Genomic DNA, 19,617 nt, shown 5'->3' on the forward strand with positions numbered 1-19,617 from the left:
TTCTTCAGCATATCCCCAATGCTTGTCTGACTGCTTGAACTTTGGAAAGTTCTCAGTAATGAACTTAAGTGTGGTGGGTCTTTGTAGACTTTTAAACTTATTTTCTCGATCTTGTCTACATGAAACACTTCTAACTCTCATTCATTGTTACTGTTATAAAGAGATGATGCCACCATTGTTTTAGTCAGCCAGACATCAGCTCTCAGAAGAGAACAATATTCCTTTCTCTGCTTAATACCGCTCTTCTATCCACATCTTCTTCAATCCACTGATCATTACTTAACAGAGAAGGATAAAAAAACATTTGCATCATTTGTTCTACAGACCACAATTGGTGGTAATTGTTGAATAATCATTTTGATCAAGGAGATTTTATTTACTTTGAGTGGTTTTCATGTTTTTTAGAAGAGCTCAGCTAAAACTTCAGAGGACTTTGTCCTTTTTTCACCGAAACACAACTCTAGGACACAAAACCCAAGTTAACTGATGCATAAAAGGTTTATACTGAGGGAGTGGAGGACAGTCACATATGTGATAAAGTATCCAGAAGCTCTGGCAGTAAAACTGGTAATAAAAGGCTTCCAGTCCAGGCCGGGCCAGACTGCATCAGCAAGAGGAGTTATCTTTGATCCGGAGGTTAAAAACGGCTCACAGCCAGCAGGACGAGAAGCAGGATCAACATTAGGGGCAGGTTTTACAAGGCGATGAGAGACATTTTTTCCACTTAGACTGTATCAAGAAAGGATGGAAGGGAGTTACAGTCAAACTCTCTGGTTGAAACGTTAAGTGAAAACATAGAGGTTGAATACCAGAATCTATAGTTGAAAGATGAATCTCAATAAATCTGTCTAACACTTAAGCATCTGTAATTTTAAATGACTCTGAGTATGAACAGAAAAAAAAATATGTAAGGATTTATAATGCACAGTACAGGTGAGAGGCAAGAAAACATACATATATAAATAAACACTTCAGCCACAACGTTAGAAACACTGACAGGCAATGTGAATTACATCGATCATCGTGTTTGCAATTGCAATGGCACTCACTGATGGCAGTGACCCAAACACCTCTCAGTATAATGCAGTCCAGTACAACACCGGCTTTAGCCATGACCCCAATATTACACATATCATTGAACGGCAGAGCTGGTTTAAATTTCATCAGATTGTACACTTCAGCTGGCAAAACGTTTTTAAGCCCTAACTGATACAGTGAGTAGCTACTCATTCTCATTACAACCATGTCGGAAGACATTTTGTGTGGTCCTGGAAAAGATGTTACTCTGTTTCAGAAGGGTCGAATTACTGGCCTGCATCAAGCAGGAAACAACTACGGAGATTGCTGAAACTACTCAAATTGGGTCAAGAACTGTCCAACGCATGAACCATGAACCGTGCATCAACTGTCATCTTCGAGGAAGAACTGTGGTCAGAAAATGGTCCTGAATGGTCATGATTTTAAAAAAAGTGTTTCCAGGAGCATAATGTGAAGAGAACTCAAGGGGATTGGGACTATACAGCTGTTTAGGCTTAAGAACACATATCAGTGAAGCTAATCGAAAAAAAAAAAGGCTTCAATTTGCAAGGGAGCATAAAGATTGGACTCTTTGAAAAAGGTGATGTGGTCTGATGAGTACGGATTTACCCTGTTCCTGAGCGATGCACCCATCATGCCTGGTGTCTACCGAACGGGGCAGCGTTATGATCTGGGGTTGCTTCAGTTGGTCAGGTCTTGGTTCGGCTCAAATTGTGAGACATTAGTTCAGGGAGCATGGGACGTCATTTTCATACATTGATTGGCCACCACAGAGTTCAGACCTTAACCCCATTGAGAATCTTTGGGATGCGCTGGGAAAGACTTTACGCAGCAGCCCGACTCTCCCATCATCAGTACAAGATCTTGGCAAAAAATCATTGCAACTGTGGACGGAACTGAATGTTGTGACATTGGGTAAGCTTATCAAAAACAATGCATGCCGTGATCAAGGCTTAAGGTGGAAGGCCAGGCAGTGTAGCTAATGAAGTGGCCACCAAGTGTACATTACGACTTAACAGTTTGCTACTGCTGGCCTCTACTTAGACAATGCAGTCATCTACATTATTATAAAAAATAATAATTAGACGAATACAAGCCCTATGCTTTGATTCTGCTCTTTCTATGTTTGCTATAGAACAGCTACTTCTCATCATGAGGTGACTGAATAAATACAGTAATTTATAATCTTGAGAGGAACGTGCAACTCGTTACACTTGGAAATTATTTCCCTATTTAGTCAGAAAGAGGCACTATTTTTCTGCCAGAAAGCATTGCTAGTTCAAGGCCCCTGATTAATGGTTAAAAGATTTTCAAAAAAAACATGTATGGGTTAAGGCTACAGGAGGGCAAATGAGAATCTTCCTTTCACAAAAGATAACTGACAGACTTAATCAAATCGCTGCCATATTGACATTGCAAATATAGTTTTTCATTCATGTGAACTCATCATGATTCTAATGATGCACTGATTGGTTGAGAGTAAAGGTGACACCAAACATCCGTGAGAGACAAAGCACAGAGAGAGCAGCAGAGTGAGCCTTTTAGCTTCAGTCCAGCCAGAGAATCAGATATAATTACTATCAACCATCCTTCAACTGCCCACGTTGGATCAGCTCTCTGACATCCTGTTCATCATGAGCTGCCCTGTTATGACTGTCCATCGAGAACAGCTGCTTTGATTGTGCTTCTTTTCCCCCCACAAATCAATCCACTTAGCAGAAATTCATTTCCTCGTGGAGGGATGAACAACATCGTGAATACTGAGTTTACAGTGAATCTGAAGAGGCAGCAGAGGCATTGTAAACAGACTTCGTTTGGACCCAGAGCTTGACCGGATCACCTAGTCACCAGGTGGAGCTAAAATGCTGTGGAAACACGAGGGTTGGCTGGCTCCACATTGAGCCAGGAGAGCCGCAAGGAAATACATTCCCTTCAGCCAAGGTCAACCTCCAACATCATTAATTATCACTTTATTATCTTAACCAGCAGGCCTCGATAAAACCATGTCATAGCTAAGATGATGTGTTGAAAATGAGGAGCATCTCACCAGTGACTGAGAATTAGATCTGTTTGGAAAAAAAGGAACCTATCTAATCTTAGACAGCTTTTGTCCTGCATTTCACCATCACCTCTGGAAAGTGAGTATTAATGTCAACCCCACTTGAAAAGGTTCCTTTGATGCTTATCATCAGCCGTGATTCGTTGGTGGCAAGCTACTCCAGAGATAAATCCATGAAAGGAATGTAACAAATCCAATAACTGAGAACTTTACCCCAAATAGAAAACAAGTAACATAAGGATTACTGCGGGCCATTTCACACCTTTATGAATCATCTTTACCTAAAATCTGTTTGTGAGACCCTGCAGCTGAAACACGCACAATGATAAATGATATGCGGAAAAATAAATGACACCGCAGCACAGAATACCCTTAACAGTAGTGCAAGTGAACACAGTCAAGTTAGCACATCAATTAAATATTTATAGTAAAGGCTGTTTCTGCTTTCTGCCTGCGGAGGACTTGGATGGACGTGAGAATAAATGTGTATTTTATCTGTTTGTTGAACACTCTGGGATTGTTGTGTCAGCCTGAGGAGAGAAGGTTCGAATTTGGGAAGAAGACAGCACGAGATGGATCTGGACTGACTACCTCGCTGCTTTTGATAAAAAAATGAACAAAAAAAAAACAGACCAACGCTGCCTCAAAATCATGACCTTGATTCAATGTCATCTGGTGTGATTATATATCAATATGACCTGGTAATATGATTTTAATACATATGGTTTGGTTATATGACAAGGAATGTGATGCACGATGATGAGCCAGAATAGAATGCTGGCATTTTACGCTTCTGACTGACGTCGGGAAGTGGAGAAGGTGGCGACATGACTACTGTTCAAAATGGCGTTCCAACATCAGTAAGCACCAAACCACTGGATATCTTTACAGAGACATTGGGACATTTCCTAGCCATGTCTGTTGTGAAAGAACCAGGAAAGCCAAAACATGACCTTGATCCAAACTCTAACTAAGTGGACCATAAGCACAGTGTTGTAAAATTGAAAACTGAACAAAAAGACATAATCAAATCGCACATGTTCAGAAAATGTTCATATCACCTCTGTGGTCGGATCACTACATATCACTTGTGGTTTGCAAAAACTTGCATTGCCATCAGTTATTCCGACACTTGGGTTTGGTTTATGATGTGAGAGCTGATGTCAGACATGATTATACTATATATACATAGCGTACATGGAAATGCAATTAATCATTTAGATCTTTATACTACAAAATGTTAGAATTTCTTACAGCCAAAGACGATGTCAAATTGCTTGTTTTGTCTGACCAGCAGTTTAGAAAACATATATTTAGCCTAATTTAGAGTCATATAAAACAGAGAGAATTAGTAAATCCTCACACTGAGGGAAACAAAGAAATGTTTGGAGTTTTTTGCCTGCTAGGTGATTTTAATTAGCAATGAATTATCATAATTGTGCAGACTCATTTTCAGTCAATAGATTCATTGTTCCAGCACCCAAACATACAATATGACTTGTTGAACTGCACTTAACAGGGGTAAAGCAATACTTCTTAATGACTGCTCAATATAATGTATTCTAAGATACAATATACAGCAGGTTTTGGCAATAAAAATCCAATTAATATTCTGAATCGAGGACGTTGATTATGAACCACAATGTTGAAACCATCCACTAGCAATGAGATTGTGAAATGACGATACAGTATGTGCTCTCGTAGAAGCTGATATGATGTGAAACTTGTTCAAAGAAAAACACGTTTTATTTGCGATGTCATAGAGAGGAACTCCTCCACAGAAAATACTGAAGTGTAACAGCGATGTCTATGATTGGCGGAGCTGTTTAGCTAGTCATGTCAGTTCTGCTACCACTGGAATATTTTCGGGATGAGTGGCCCTTTTCTCCTTAAATAATTACATACACACTCTTGTATCTTTGCTTTTTTTCCCTGCTCTCCATTTTTTTTCGGTTCCAAATCATATTTTTTACAGTCATGACTCATCTTGTAGTCGGTCAGGTTGGTTCAAGCATAAAAACTCTTTGTATGAGGTTTTTATCAAATGTCAATGGATGAATGGGGAATTCACTTCCTACAGAGCAATTCAAAAATACAGTGTTCACCGCTGAGTTCTATAATTTCCATATGGCTAGATGCTCATTGTGTTGCCATGATGACTCACCCATGAAGTTGAGGTAGCCTTCTCCACCAATAGAGTGAGTGATGAGACGGATCATCTTATGCAGCTGCAAGCCACGGTCAATGATTGGTGTCATGGGGATCAAGGAGCTCATGTTGGTGTACATCTCCTTGTCCATCAACCAGAAGGCCAGGCTTTTATCTCCCACCAGAGCCTGGAAGGATGGGTTACGTTTTATCACCAGCACAGAGATAATGGAGACTCTACTGACACAAAGTGTGAAGTGGGATCTTGTAGAAAATAGCCCACCTGATCGTGACTTTCTGCATAAGCTATGCACTTCTCGCCATAGCGCCTGTTGGTCAGCGTGTGGATGATATTGCCCATGTCCCAGTCCTCATCCTTTAACTCCTTCAGGATCTACAAAGTGACAGAGAGGGGTTATTGAAAAAGGGCATGATAGATGTGTAACTGAGAGATCCATCCAGCTTCTGACTGATGTCTAAAGCCCAGTATTTCAGCTCCGGCAGTCTTTCTACCTTTCTTAAGTTTTCTCTGGGTTACACTTCCTTCTCAGATCAATCTCTGTTTTGACATCTCTATATCCGCATGGTGAGTTATGTCTGCCTTTGAATGGCGGTAATGGAGTTTTTAATAACTTCACTACAGCCCATGGGTAGTAAGGCATCAGCTCTCCCCACCTGAGATGGGCAAGGTCAGAGCACTCTCATCCAAACGGTGGGATTCAACAATAAATCCAACCCTGGAATCAATGCCCTGCCACTGGCCTGCCTACATGCACACTTTCTGCCAAAGGAGTCATTTTCCGAGGTCAGAAGGAAAGCAGGGGGTCACCAACACATGCATCTCGAGCACATCTTCCCACACAGCGCTTCTATACGGTCATCAGAACTGGTCGTAATCAGCCAAAGTTATACAAGCGTACGAAAGCAAAGGGCAGACTAAAGATAACCATGGCGATGTTTGTGGGCACGGAGATGATTTAATAAACACGAGAGATGTTAGAAAGCCACGGTATCAATATCATTCGTAAGTGGAAAAAAAAGAGAGTTTACGCCCTCCACAAACCCTTGGTGATGGACATGCAGTCTGTCTGATTGCAGGGGGAGTTGGCGTGCCCATCTCAGTGACAGGCTGCACTCTGCTCGCTGGAATTGGCTGTGACAGCTGATTGACATGTCAGGAAACCTTTATATTACTCTACAGAGCCATAATCCTCTGAGTAAAGAGAGTAAATTGTGCCGATCAATACGTCTGAGATGAACTGGCTGGTCCACCTAAATACAGGCTATCCCGTTCTATATATCACCATGTGTTCACATTCGCTCCGTCTCACCTTAGCCTTGTGTGGCCATATTAGTCACTGATGCCAACTCCACCAGAAAACCTCAGCGAGTGCCTTATCATCTACATGTACGACAAATTCTCGAAACCCTTTAACTTCCTCTGAGCTCAGCGTGATGCCTCAGATCCTGAGAACCATGCTGGCTTATTCTTTGTTTTTTAACTCGACATCAACAAAACTCATCAACATTAGTATCATTTCTTAAATCAAATTTTTTAATCACTAGTCAACAAGAAAGCTTTGACATGGATTATTTTTTGCCACCCCCAGCTGGCAGGTTCTAATCTCACGTCCACCTGTTTTTGTTCCGTGTAAATGGATTTTAACAGTCTTAACATAATTGTGTTTTTGTAAGCACCATGTCACATTGTTTGAAAGAAAACACTGATATTAATTAGTTTGTTTGCTTGTGTTTTTTGAGTTGTGTTTCCTCTGTACCCTTTAGAGAACCTCCTATCTTGTACTGTGTTTAAACATAGCGGTATAAGGAAGTATAACAAAAAGGACATGTCAAGACTTGTGGGAGCAAAGGAGACCTTACATAAGGTCCTCCCTAATATATTAACATATAATAATGCATACAAGTTTATAAGTTGTATACATGAGTTTCAAACCTTGAACACATATATATTTGTTGTATATTTAATGGTGCCGTACACTGGTAATGAGAAGTACATCAGTAGAAAGAGTCGCTCGAAGAGCTGCTGGAACATGAGACAAGGTTGGAAAATTGATTGAACAAAATTGATCGAAAATTAGACAAACATCAGGGAGATACACAAACACACAAAGTCCAGAGTGTGAAAAATATTGACACCACAACTAGTTAATAATTTAAATTTCCATATAATCAAGGCAGATGGGTCATAATTACCAGGCTACTATTTCAAAGACCTTCAGGATGAAAAGTATTTTGTTGATGTAGGAAAACTGTATACACCAACACAACATTTAAAAATGAATTTCAGTCCTGCAGCTAAAGTTAGACAAGCTGAAAATAAATAAATCCTCCAAATGCCGCCTTCTGTCATCCCCTACCAGCTCCGACGCAAAAGCCAAACAAGTGAATCTGCAGGATATACCCCGGAGATCATCCCTTCCGCCTCCACATCCACGTACAATCAGACACTTTACACTTCCTTATGAATCATTACAATTCAATTCAACCGCAAAAGTGGTCTGGGAGCAATTAATCTGGGAGTGTGACTGTCGGAGCGCAGACAGGAGTGACTGGGTTGACGACTTCTCTACCACCAGCTCACCCACATCAGCCCCGACCAGCCGAGCTTCCTGGCACCACTGACACTCCACTTCATCAATGATAATGAGCAGTGCACAAATCTTACTTTACAAGCCTGCTGTCAGGAGCCAACCAGAGTGCCCAGATTAATTAGGCAGAGCCAGAAATAAAATAATAAAAAAAAAAATAATAAAATAGAAAAAAAATCTTGCAGCGCTGGATGAGGTCATCTCGCTGTCACTGACATGCTGTGACTGATTCAAGAGCCTCTCACATGGTGCTGGGAAGGACTCGGAGGCAGCGATATGTTCGGCGTAAAGCTTGTGTTTTTACATTCGCTGGCTGGCCCGAGCATCCTGCTTCTCCTGTCTTTGCAAACACAACTCCTGGAACTGTGTTTGAGTTTGCGTTGCTATGGGGACATCCTCTCCTCACACATGCAGCGCCGCCCCCGGAGATGAGCAGAGAAAACGAAGGTGTGCAACACTCAATCCCATGGATCAGGCTAATGCCTATACTTTCACAGTTTTGGGAAATTAATGAATTTTTTTGCCCACGCAGATGTCTGTCTCTGCCAGAGGCTTCGCTCAGCGGAAAGACACTCCCCACCCTGCTTCACAGTTTTCATGTAAAGACGCCTTTATGAAGAAACCTGCAGCTTCTCGGTCAGTTAACACCACACAAGGGAGGCCTTTGAGTGCAATTAGCAAACAAAATAAAGCAGGATGAAGCTGAAACGCTGCAGTTAAAAAAAAGGCAAGAACTAGCGACACTGGCCAGGGGGGTCAAACAGAGTGGGCGGCCTTTAAATGCTGGCGAAGGAGTCGCTGACATGTTTACATAAACAAGCTGCAGTCCATTACTGCTGGCCGGCAGCCTAAGTCGTATTAAGTCATGCTAATTGAAAGTGTTTCCAGTTATGATGGACGGTGCAAAGTATGAGGACCAGAAATGGATTTTTCCCCCCTGAAATTAATGAGGAGAGAGCTGTGCAGACTGATATTTTCATTCAATTAAAATAAAATGGAGGAACGGAAACAAAAAAAAAAATCGGCACAATTGACTCAGAGGTCATTCACGTTGAAGAGCTGAGAGAAGCAGAGGGATGCCGGAGAATTCTCTGCATCGCCTTCTCTTATCCTAGCCTCGACCACTGAGCCCTCTACCTCCTCCGCCTCTAATTGTTTCAATTACATCTCAATCTATTGTAGCTGGAGGGAAGGGTGCTTGTTAAATTAGAGGGCTTTTGTAACATTATCCATTAGGAGTGACAGCATTTTATGGTTATAATCGGATCGAATCATCCAAACTTGTGCTTTGCGCCTTATCTGGTCCTCTCATTAGGATATCTTAATTTTTCACAGCCTGTTGGTCCTAACAGCCTTCTGCAGCCAGTAAATGAGTCATATCAATCAGTCATGCTGAGGACGAAACACAGTGTGAGTCCCCGCTGGAGGAACCGAGAGAGACTCATTGGTGCACACGTGTGAATCTATAAATAAGCTCAGAGCCCCGTTGTTCCGTCTCTTTGTCTATCCTTCCTTCTGTTTCTTCCTGTCTGTCTGTGTGTCCGTCTGTCTGTGTGTCTGTCTGTCTGCCCTCCCTACTCCACGTCTCCCTCTCTGCAACACACACCTCACTGGAGGCTCCACTTCAGTCCATTCAAATCCCTCCCTAATTGACACTCTGTGAGAAGAGGCAAGGCTAGCCCTGAGTGCACTTCACTGACTATACCAAGGCATGTTCATATGAATGCTGCCCTGCACAGAAATACATGAAATTCACTGCTCAACTTGCTCCTCTCCAGCTTTTACGATTCACATGCCGTCGCTCCTCCACAGGAAAGCAACAATACCTAAACGAATATTGCATCGCAAGCAATATTGTTCGAAAAGTGAAAGGCAGCAACAACCTCTCCAGAGGCGTCCCGAGGATAATCCTGTGAAAACTCTGGTAACTGCGGAGCAGGCTGCGTCTCAGCGGTGCAGCGCTGCCTGTCGCACAGCTATTGCAAGCATCAACGAGGAAGGTCAAGTCTGGGACTATCTCTCTCCCCCTCCTCTCCTCGCTCTGCTCCTTGCCTCTCCTCCCTCCATCCTCGCTACTGAGTAAAACCCACCGCTGTGAGAGACAGACTTGATTAACGATGCATAGACTTCCCCCATCGAGAAACACAAGAAACCGTAGCGCAAGAGGACGCATGCGGCGCCGAGGTCACACACTCTGCCTCGCTTTTTCGCCAAAATATGAGTAAATATACAGTAAGTCTGAGTGTAGGCTGGTGGATAAAAAGCCACAGCGTTTCATGAATCTTACAACAGTTAACCTCTTTAGGCATTCCACAAACAGCATTTTCCCTCAAATATCAAACAAGAAAAGGCCTCTACTCACTCTAAACATGCACACACACACACACACACACACACACACACACACACACACACACACACACACACACACACACACACACACACACACACACACACACACACACACACACACACACACACACAGAGGACAGCAAACAATCCACATTCATCCACCAGCCAACCCAAACAGACTGACACATCCCCTGAGATAACCTGCTGCCTGTCTGCTTCCCTACAAATGTACTTTCTGAAGTAATATTTGCTAGCTTCAGTCGCATGCTGACAATGAATGGTGGCATTTTTATTAATATGGGCTTTGAGGAAACACCGCAGACACCAAGACAATAAATTATGACTCAAGCACGTTATGTCTATTCTCATGAAGAGGCAAAGCTCGCTCCAAAACGAGGCTGAAAAAGGGCTTCATGAGAGATGATGTCTGCTCATGGACGGAGAGATGTCGATGCCATCAGAACAGACGGACAGACAGAAAAACACATTCCAGATAAAGAAATATATAATAACCTTTATTTATCTTCGGATTGGATGGCTCGCCATGCATGCACTTTCCCTGTGCTGCTCAGCTTCAACATCACACACTTGTGGACTTTGAAACCTGATGGCTGCACAGTTATAAACAATGTTTTCCCATTGTGAGCCATTAAGTACTCTGTCAGTGGCAGTTTGGGCTGAAGTGGCGAGCTAAAGGGTGCTTCAATAGTTGTTGTGGAAGGACGGGGAATATTTGGCACCCAGAATTTCCCATCCAGTCTGAAGCAGAACTGGGTGGTAACACATCACAGAATGATGGTGTTATTCTGTTTGCCAGTGATGTGATGGGAAGAACTCAGTCACTTTCAGTGGAAACATTAAATGTGTACTGTGTGGTTTCTGGGAAGAGATTATAATCATCAAAAGATTTGTCTTTTTTTACACCTCAACAAACTGACGTTAAAGGACTTTCTGGCTTCAAACAGGACCTTATTTTCCTCTGAGAACAGCTTGTTTAATAGTTAAGGAATAAATACAGATTTCTGAGTTTGTATTTGAACCTTACTGATATTGTAAATCCTAAAATTCTGAGTTCTCCAAAACTACACGGTGTACCTTTAAATAGTTTTTGTAAAGTTACCCTTTTAGGTCGACCATCACTGTCGCCATCTTCATTTTTTCACAACTTGCTGGCCCAGGTAATGACACATTAAAATGATCTATTACTCTTTTTGCTTTGTTGATCCTTGACCCTTCCGTGTTATATAGGTTCTTGTGCAACTAAAAGCTCTTGCCAAAGCCCAAAGTCCCCAAGTCTTTTACTTCAGAGGGAGTCTTCTATGTGTGTGTGTTACCAGTTTGCATACATCCAGTATATTTTGTCGGGAAGATAAAAGCAGTATGGCATGACTAAAGGTAACCTTCAGGAAACACTGAATAAGCTCAAAAATTCAATAGTCAGGACATTTACCCACGAAACTTCACTCTTACACCAGGTGTTCCCCAGGATAACCAAAAGTGAAGTGAACACATTAAACAATTCTTACTTTTCCATTGTTACTCACTGAATATAAATGAAATCAAAAATACCTGTGTTGAGATGGTGGCAAGGCAATTCAAATTCAAAATAACGAAAGAAATTCAACCCTAGAATGGAAATGTTTAAAGTCATAACTTGCAGTTGGTTGACAGCAACCTCCCTACCCTCTATTTAAATTTTTATTTTCATTTTCATATTCTGTTTTCAGTGAACGCTCACCTACTTTGGTTTCCAAAGTCACATTTCATCTTTAAGTAGAGCGATGATGTCGTTTTGAAGGACAAGAGGACAAAACTCCCCTCAGAGTTTTAACCAGTTTCCACCGAACTTTGTAGAAATTCACACACTGAACAAAGACCACACACGCGCACACACACACACGCACACACACACACTCTTTAGTTTGTTTCGTATGATAATCTCCACAACTGAACCTATGAATCTGAATCTCTACCACATTAAACCTCACACAAAAAGTACACTGTAAAATGTTAAAATTCATTGGAGCTTAAAGAAACATCAGAGATCTGGTGAAGTGACTCATGAATGTCTGAATTTTAGGACTATAAACGGTCAAGCTCCGTCGAGGTTTCCTGAAATTTATTCATGGGAATTCCATCGTTTCAATTGAAAAAAAATGATATTTTCTATTTCTTCACAGCTTACTGTCCCTAGTGTTGAGAGAGAAAATAATTGACCTTCCTTTTTCTTGTAATTCATTATGGGTGAAATTAACCTCTGCGCTTGTGTATGAGTACGGGGCGATGACCCTGCTGGGGAGAGAATTTATGTTTGTGTTTCAGATCTTCAACCGTTCAGACTGTCTAGCTGGTTAGGAAAATTCAACAGAGCACTGAGTTCAAGCAGGAAAAAAATAACCTTTGCTTTGATATCATAAAAAGCTGCCCCAAGGACAGACATTTCACAGTGAATAATGAATCAGAGTGAAATGTAAAGGTGACTGTTGGCCTATTCAAACACTCCATTTAAGAAAGAAAAAAAAAAAAACACCACAAAAGAAATTTCTGCTTGGATTAGTGACTAGATGACCTTCACGTTAGAATTATTAAAGCCGGTCTTTCTTTTGCTTTTATTGCTTTTTATTTTCAATAACAATTATGTCTCTTCCATCATTTATTCATAACTGCGTTTGAAGGGATAAATAATGACCTTCCCGTTTGTGCAGAAGGTAGGATTAAGGAGGAAAAAAAAAGAAAAATAAATTAGCACTGCTTTAGAAAAAGCACAAAGAACTTCTTGAGATGGATAAAGAAAAGAAACCTGCTTGCAGCTCTGGTTGAAAAAACACGACTCAAGTGCACTCTTAACACTTTAGACCACATTCACCAGAGCAAATAGAAATGTATGTGACCTTTTGTGTCTCACTGTGAATGTGACTTTATGACTGTACAAACATGTTCACAGCTACACGCTTCATGGAGCGAGAATACTGTTAATTTGACAACACATTTTATCATCCTCTATCATCCTTCTATCCATTCGGCGTATTGTTTTTATTTGTCTCAGTACAACGCTTGATATAATTCCACTCTGTTTTATTGGACTTTAACTTGTTTGTGTATAATTCCGTTTAAAACAAAACAAGCTGCTGTTTTAGGTGTAAAGGCTGCAAAAAAATTAATGTTTCCGGTTATAAAACAGCAGATTGTGGAAAAACTCTGTTACAGACACAATAAACTCTTCTAATTTAGTGTTGTGGTAAAACAAAAGAACAAAAAAAAAAACCAAAAGATCAGCTGGCAACCAATGTGGATGACTTTAAAATGACCAGAAAAGTAATATAATGTATTCTTATACAAAACACAACTAATCAACTTACTAAAGACTAAGTCAGAGAACTGCAGAATATCCATTTAATACTTCTAATTCATAATTCAACATGTCATTTTATATCGCCAGGTTTAAACTAGACAAACAGCTTCACAAAAAAATTGCTTAATCACCATCGTCAGCTGAAAGAGCCGCGTCACCGTGGCTTCAGATTAGCTGTTAGACACCAAGATAGATCCTGATTGGCTGCTTTAAGTCAATGACGTGGGAAATCAGCAGAACCAGTCTTCTCAATGTAGAGGGATAAGGTCAGACCTGTATTAGTAATAGTCTGTATGGAATGCACTTTTGTATTTTGAAGTATCATATTTTTTGCATTCATCTACCAGCACTTATTATACATTTGATGAGCAAATGTTTGTAACGTATAATAAGATAATTTGTGATGTATTTGTGCTGATCTCTAGATTCTTTAAGTTTCCTGAAGATGAGCTTTACCCAAGACTATTCTAATGAATAGCAATTAAATACACTGTGCAGGCCACTGTAGCTTATCTTGTCACTGAGTGTATTGTACAAGAGTGAATAAGAACTCCTCTAACGATAAGCCTCTATGGTTAACTTTCAGGATCAGTCTGATTAAGGAGAAGAAGATGAATCAAAATATTATTTTATATATATATATATATATATATATATATATATATATATATATATATATATATATATATATATATATAAAAAATATAATATAAAAAAAGCTTGATGGCTAAACATAATATCCAAATTGAAGAAGCTGCAGTTTTTTAGTCGAGGAAAGTAAAGGTAAAGTGCTGTAGTGCTGAAGAGATGCTGCGATTGTAATATCTGTCAAAATAACTGCAATATGATTTTTTCTGCATATCCTGCAGTCCTCTTCCAATTTCCTGTTATAGAAAAATACAGCAGCGTGCAGGTTCCTCCAGGAAAACACAGGGCATGATCCTTGTGTCACTATGTAGCTACACAAGTTTTACACTTGAAAGCCTCTTAAAAGGCTCAACGGCTTAGCAACAGGCTCAGCTGTAATATAGCACAAGAGTGTTTAATGCCTCCTAACATGCCCTGTCACTGCCTTTGTCTTTCATCCTTGTTTTGAAAGCAAACGCTCTCGTTTTTCTCGTGTGGCTTGTGCAGAAGTTTCTGCGTGAGTGTCAGGCCCACAGTGTGAGCGTGAAAAGTTTCTGGGGAAAAGAAGGGCGCAATAAAAAAAAAGAAAAAAGAAGAAGAAGTAGATTTAAAAGTACTTTATCGTCTTACCTGAATCCACTTGTCAGGAATGGCCATAGCCAGACGGTAATCAAAACCAAGTCCTCCCTCCTGCACTCCTCGGCAGAGAGCAGGCATCCCTGACACATCCTGCAGAGAAGTCACATTGTTTCATATCATGTGTGCGCAGGTTTATTTCCCAGAACGCCGCTGAGATCACATCAATACCACTCCACAACTCGCATATCAAGGCCTGAAAATCCTATACCACGGGCCAAAAAAGAGTGACATCCCATTTCCTTTTGCATTACTTCTTAATTACACCAATGAATAACTAAGTAAGCTATGCCTAACGAATAAGTGCTTTTAATTAATAATAGCTGTGGGCAGTGTCATTGCAAAGTAAGTGGATGCCAAAGGTGTGTGTGCGTGGTAGAGTGTGTTTTTACCTCTGCAACAGTGATGCAGCTGGGATAAAGGGTATGAAGGATGTGATTGGCAAGCATCAGGTAAACCAAAGAGTCCTCGTCCACCTGTAGGCCAAAGTACTCGCTGTAGTCCCCTGAGAAGCCGACGCCTGAGGAGTAAACACCCACACAGTCAACACTCATCATGTTTTCCACCCAAACATCCAAAATCCTTCATTTCTCACTTTTTTTTTTTCCATGTGAGTCCTGCAAATGTTTTTACTTTATTTCTTTGACATATTTCCCAACAGTCCTGGAGCAGTAAATGTGATTGTTTTTTGGAGCTCATGTTTCAGATGAGAAACTAATGCCCAAAACAAGTAACCGACTCATTATCAACTTGTAATGTCACTCCATAGAACTTTTAAGATTCTTATGAGATATTCATAATAACTTAATACACATACTAAAGACTGGTAGTGGCTACTGCAAATCCTTTCTTCTCTATTCTCTTGTTAGGTTCAGAGTTTTTGTTTTTTGATTCTGACCCAGTTTTAGAAGTCGGTTTGTCAGCCCTGTCTCATGGAAAACACATCTGATTTACACATTTTTCATTTTAAACATTTCAAGTTAGAACTGAGTACAGAGTAAATAACAAAATAGAATAAAATAAGAACTATAATGGCAATGACATACTGTAGCGATATCATAATACAATTTTAGAAATTAATAAAAATACAAGCATATACTTGTAAAATATCAATAAAAAAAGATTTGGATCATTTTTGACAGATAATCAGTTGATAGATATGAAGATATATTTATATATGTTATATATGTTTTACCACATCAAAAAAGTGGCATCCTTGAAAGGCTTATGTTGTTCACAAGCAAGGACAGGGAAACACATGACGGTGTAAATAATATTACCACATGGGATCGGGAAGGCGTCGTTATCAATAAACACAGTTTGTTTGCAGATGATCACATTTATGTTTTCATGTTTGACACAGCGTCCTAACTAACTAGTGGTGGCCTATACAAACTTTCTTTCTAGGAGACAGGGTTGTTTTTTTGTAAATATTCTGTGATCTCATTCTTTGATGTGCAGCGTTTCAAAATTCTATTGTGTTTTTGTAATTAGATCTGAAGTATTTTTCAGAGACACCCCTCTAAAATGCATCCTGTGTATCCAGCTGAGCTGAGTGCATTTCCTTGCAATGCCAAATTGTTTTTTTTTTCTATGTAAACATATTAAAAATGTGGCTTTGCTGATGTATTATGAGCAAGAAAAAGCCCTCAGCTCAGGCCTCCTGGATACACACAATGGATCTTAGTGAGGAAAAAATATGTTAACATCCAAGTTCACATTGACTATCCCACCATTTACTGGTGCATTATTGTATCTTTTTAACAACGTTTGATCCGCTGAAAAGCGTGAAATCGTTTCTTAATTTAATTGGCTCTCCTCACTGAATAATAATAGGTTTTGTCAGCCAATCGGGCTCAAGTATAGTGACTGATAGGCCATAATTTTTAATTCAAGCAAAGCATGGATTTTTCACTCATCTCCATCGATTCATAAAACATAATCGGGAAAATGTGAGACTTTTAAAAACTTTCAAGTTACATTAGTCTGGCCTTGCATTTTTTTTTTTAAAAATTAATCATGCTTTGACTGATTCCAGCCATCATGCGGTTTAATTTCTCATCTACAGACCTATAAACAAAACTCCTATTGGCTGTAGATGCACGCTGCTGAGGATGACATGCTTTACACACACTACCCAGTCTTTAAATAGGAGGCGCACTGAAGGCAGCCTTACCGACGCCATGGTGATGGTACAGCATCGAGGTAACACCATCAAATCTGAAGCCGTCAAAGCGGTACTCCTCCATCCACCAGCGCAGGTTCGACAGAAGGAACCGCAACACTTCCCAGCTAGCAAAACACACAACAGGCACAGAGAGAGAGACACACACACACACACACACACACACACACACACTCAAGGTCAGATAAACAAGAAGCTGTGAATTATTCACACATCTCATCATGCACTTTAGGCACCAGAGATTAATTTTCACCGCTACAGGACATTCACATATTGATAACCAAAGCTCCATTATGCTGGAGATGGAGTGTCAGTGACAGGAGATGGTGTTTTCATTAACTACACCGTAGAGGGGATGCTGCCTTTCATGTATCCAGTTGTCAGGATGAGAAATCAGTGGCTCACAGTACACGGGGAAGTTTTCCGATTTCCATCAGACCACTTGCATGACCACTGGGCAAGCGTTTAGTACAGCCAGGCCCATCCCTGCACATTTGAAGTGATAGGATTTCATGCTACACTTCGGTAAACAAACACCATGCAGGGGAATTGAATCTCCTCTCTTCAAAGTGAGATAAACCATACGCTTCTACTCGCTCTGGCTTCCATCCTCAACATATGACCGGTTCTTCTGTACCACAACACAGGTGGGAACAGAAATAACAGGTGAAATGTACAAACTATCTGAATATGGAAGCCTAACTTATGTCTGTGTTTTGTTGGTGTCCTACACAGCATACAAATGCTCTGTGTGCCTGTTGGCTGGACTGTGTTGGCGGAGGCTGGAAGAGGCAGACTCCATAAATGGCCCCAGTCCCCCGTACCTGACTGAGCAATGGGACAGTCATCTGGATCTGAACAGCCACTCAAGGCAAAGTACACTACGCACCTCACCTCTTCTCATTCAGCGGCGCGTTGCCATGGAAACGTCAGTTAAAAAACTCAAGATTTGGTTGTCCTTATGAGGTGTGTGTAATGAGCACCAAAAAGAACATTGTACACACGGATGCCATGGTGGAAAGCAGCAGCAAAGTGCAGCTGACGTGAGGCGATTGACGTGTTCGGCACAGAGATTAGATGTGAATTGCTGCCTCTAATGAGGCTGAATCTGTATATAACGATACCCGTTAATCTAATCTATTTTCTATTTTTTTTGTTGCAAATTAGTATCTATGGTACATCCATGAACTATACAGGTCACGTTTTTTCCACCAACAGCTTCATGAAATATAATTTGACCTCCAGAGTTTCACACCCACCTCTACTGAAATAGGCCGTTTGAGGCTTATTAACATTTGAATTATTAAAAAACGTTAGATGTGATATTGAATGAGGTTTTCTTCCTTCTGGAACGTGACTGGGAAGTAATACTTTCCTTCGGTTCTCGTCATCTACAGCAGCAGTTTACAAACCTCATCCAGACGCTGAATTAGAAAAGTGGGATTCTGAATTTCCATTTGTTTTTCAGTTGCAACACAACACCGAGGGGAAGTTCGACATTTTGGTCTTGAATGATGCAATTTCGTCTTGTCAGAAAGCTGGTGAAGCAGTGAGGAGTCTCAGATTCATGCTTCAGCAGAACTTCAATAACATCTCAAAGTTAAAAAAAATCTATCCAAACAGTAAACAAGTCTTGTTCTCAATCGTGTCATTGATTATCCCCCAGAGAGCCCCAACAGGATTACATCCTCTGAGGCAAAAAAACAAAATCCCAGATTTTTGGGTAGCCGACTAAGCCACGACACATGATGCATTTAAATGCATTGCCTTCTGTGCTCCATTCCTCGGGGATGACCAACCTCAGCACTGTTTGACAGGTGTGAAGCTGCATGTTACATCGGTGCTTCCTCGTTCCCTTGAGGAGGAGCACAAGGGAGCCTGGTATGATCCGATATAGCAGCCTGGCTGGGTGGTCACGCAGACCCTGTGATAAATAGATTAGGTCCTCCACTCCACCGCGCAGAGCCAACAAAGGCTCAGACACAATGTATCCTCACGGGATGGAGATAATAGCCAGTGAGAGCCAGAGGCCCAAGATGAAACCATACTGCCACATTAGGACCCACAATGCCATTCATCATCAAGTCCAATTACAGTGGGAAAGTAGATCTCTATACCCGATGCAATACGCCGCTTATCTATGCAGTTCAATGAAGTTATCACTCGGCCTGTGGTGCTAATACAAAAGCAAATTGCATATTACACTGTCCTCATGCTAAAGCTCAGCAATGACAGTGAAACCTGGTTAGAGAGCACTAATAGAGTAACGCTCTAATACTGCAGCTTGTAGAGTCAGATAAAGGTAATCTATCATATGTTGTTGTTCTACCTCCGAGCACACACTGCAACAAAAGTCACTACAAGTCAATTCAAACAACAGACTTTTCCCACATCGGCTTCATGCTTAGCGGCTCCTTATCAGAGCTTATTTACTCCTCCAGCTGACTGTGACCCACATTATGGTCTTTATGTTGTGTTGCAGGCGGAGCAGATATTCAAACATTCTGTGTTTCTCCGAGTCAGTTTTGCATAAAGGGGTCAAGGCAACTTGTCATGATGGCAGAGAGAAAGATTTAAGTCCCCGTTCTCACAACATCACAGGTAAGCTGCA

The 19,617-nt window shown here is 40.8% G+C and overlaps 1 protein-coding gene across 1 annotated transcript in view; it reads right to left on the reverse strand.

Annotated features, from left to right (window-relative positions):
• gbe1b (glucan (1,4-alpha-), branching enzyme 1b) overlaps positions 1–19,617 on the reverse strand; it is an 88,032-nt gene that overhangs the window by 38,233 nt on the left and 30,182 nt on the right. Inside the window, exons 8-12 of the mRNA XM_037082087.1 lie at positions 16,998–17,113; positions 15,214–15,341; positions 14,816–14,914; positions 5,529–5,639; positions 5,262–5,433 (exon numbers count right to left, since the gene is read on the reverse strand). Of these exons, the coding sequence (XP_036937982.1) occupies positions 5,262–5,433; positions 5,529–5,639; positions 14,816–14,914; positions 15,214–15,341; positions 16,998–17,113 (626 nt within the window). The remainder of the gene's footprint in view (positions 1–5,261; positions 5,434–5,528; positions 5,640–14,815; positions 14,915–15,213; positions 15,342–16,997; positions 17,114–19,617) is intronic.

This window comes from Acanthopagrus latus, chromosome 2, assembly GCF_904848185.1.
Source record: "Acanthopagrus latus isolate v.2019 chromosome 2, fAcaLat1.1, whole genome shotgun sequence".
Classification (NCBI taxonomy): domain Eukaryota; kingdom Metazoa; phylum Chordata; class Actinopteri; order Spariformes; family Sparidae; genus Acanthopagrus; species Acanthopagrus latus.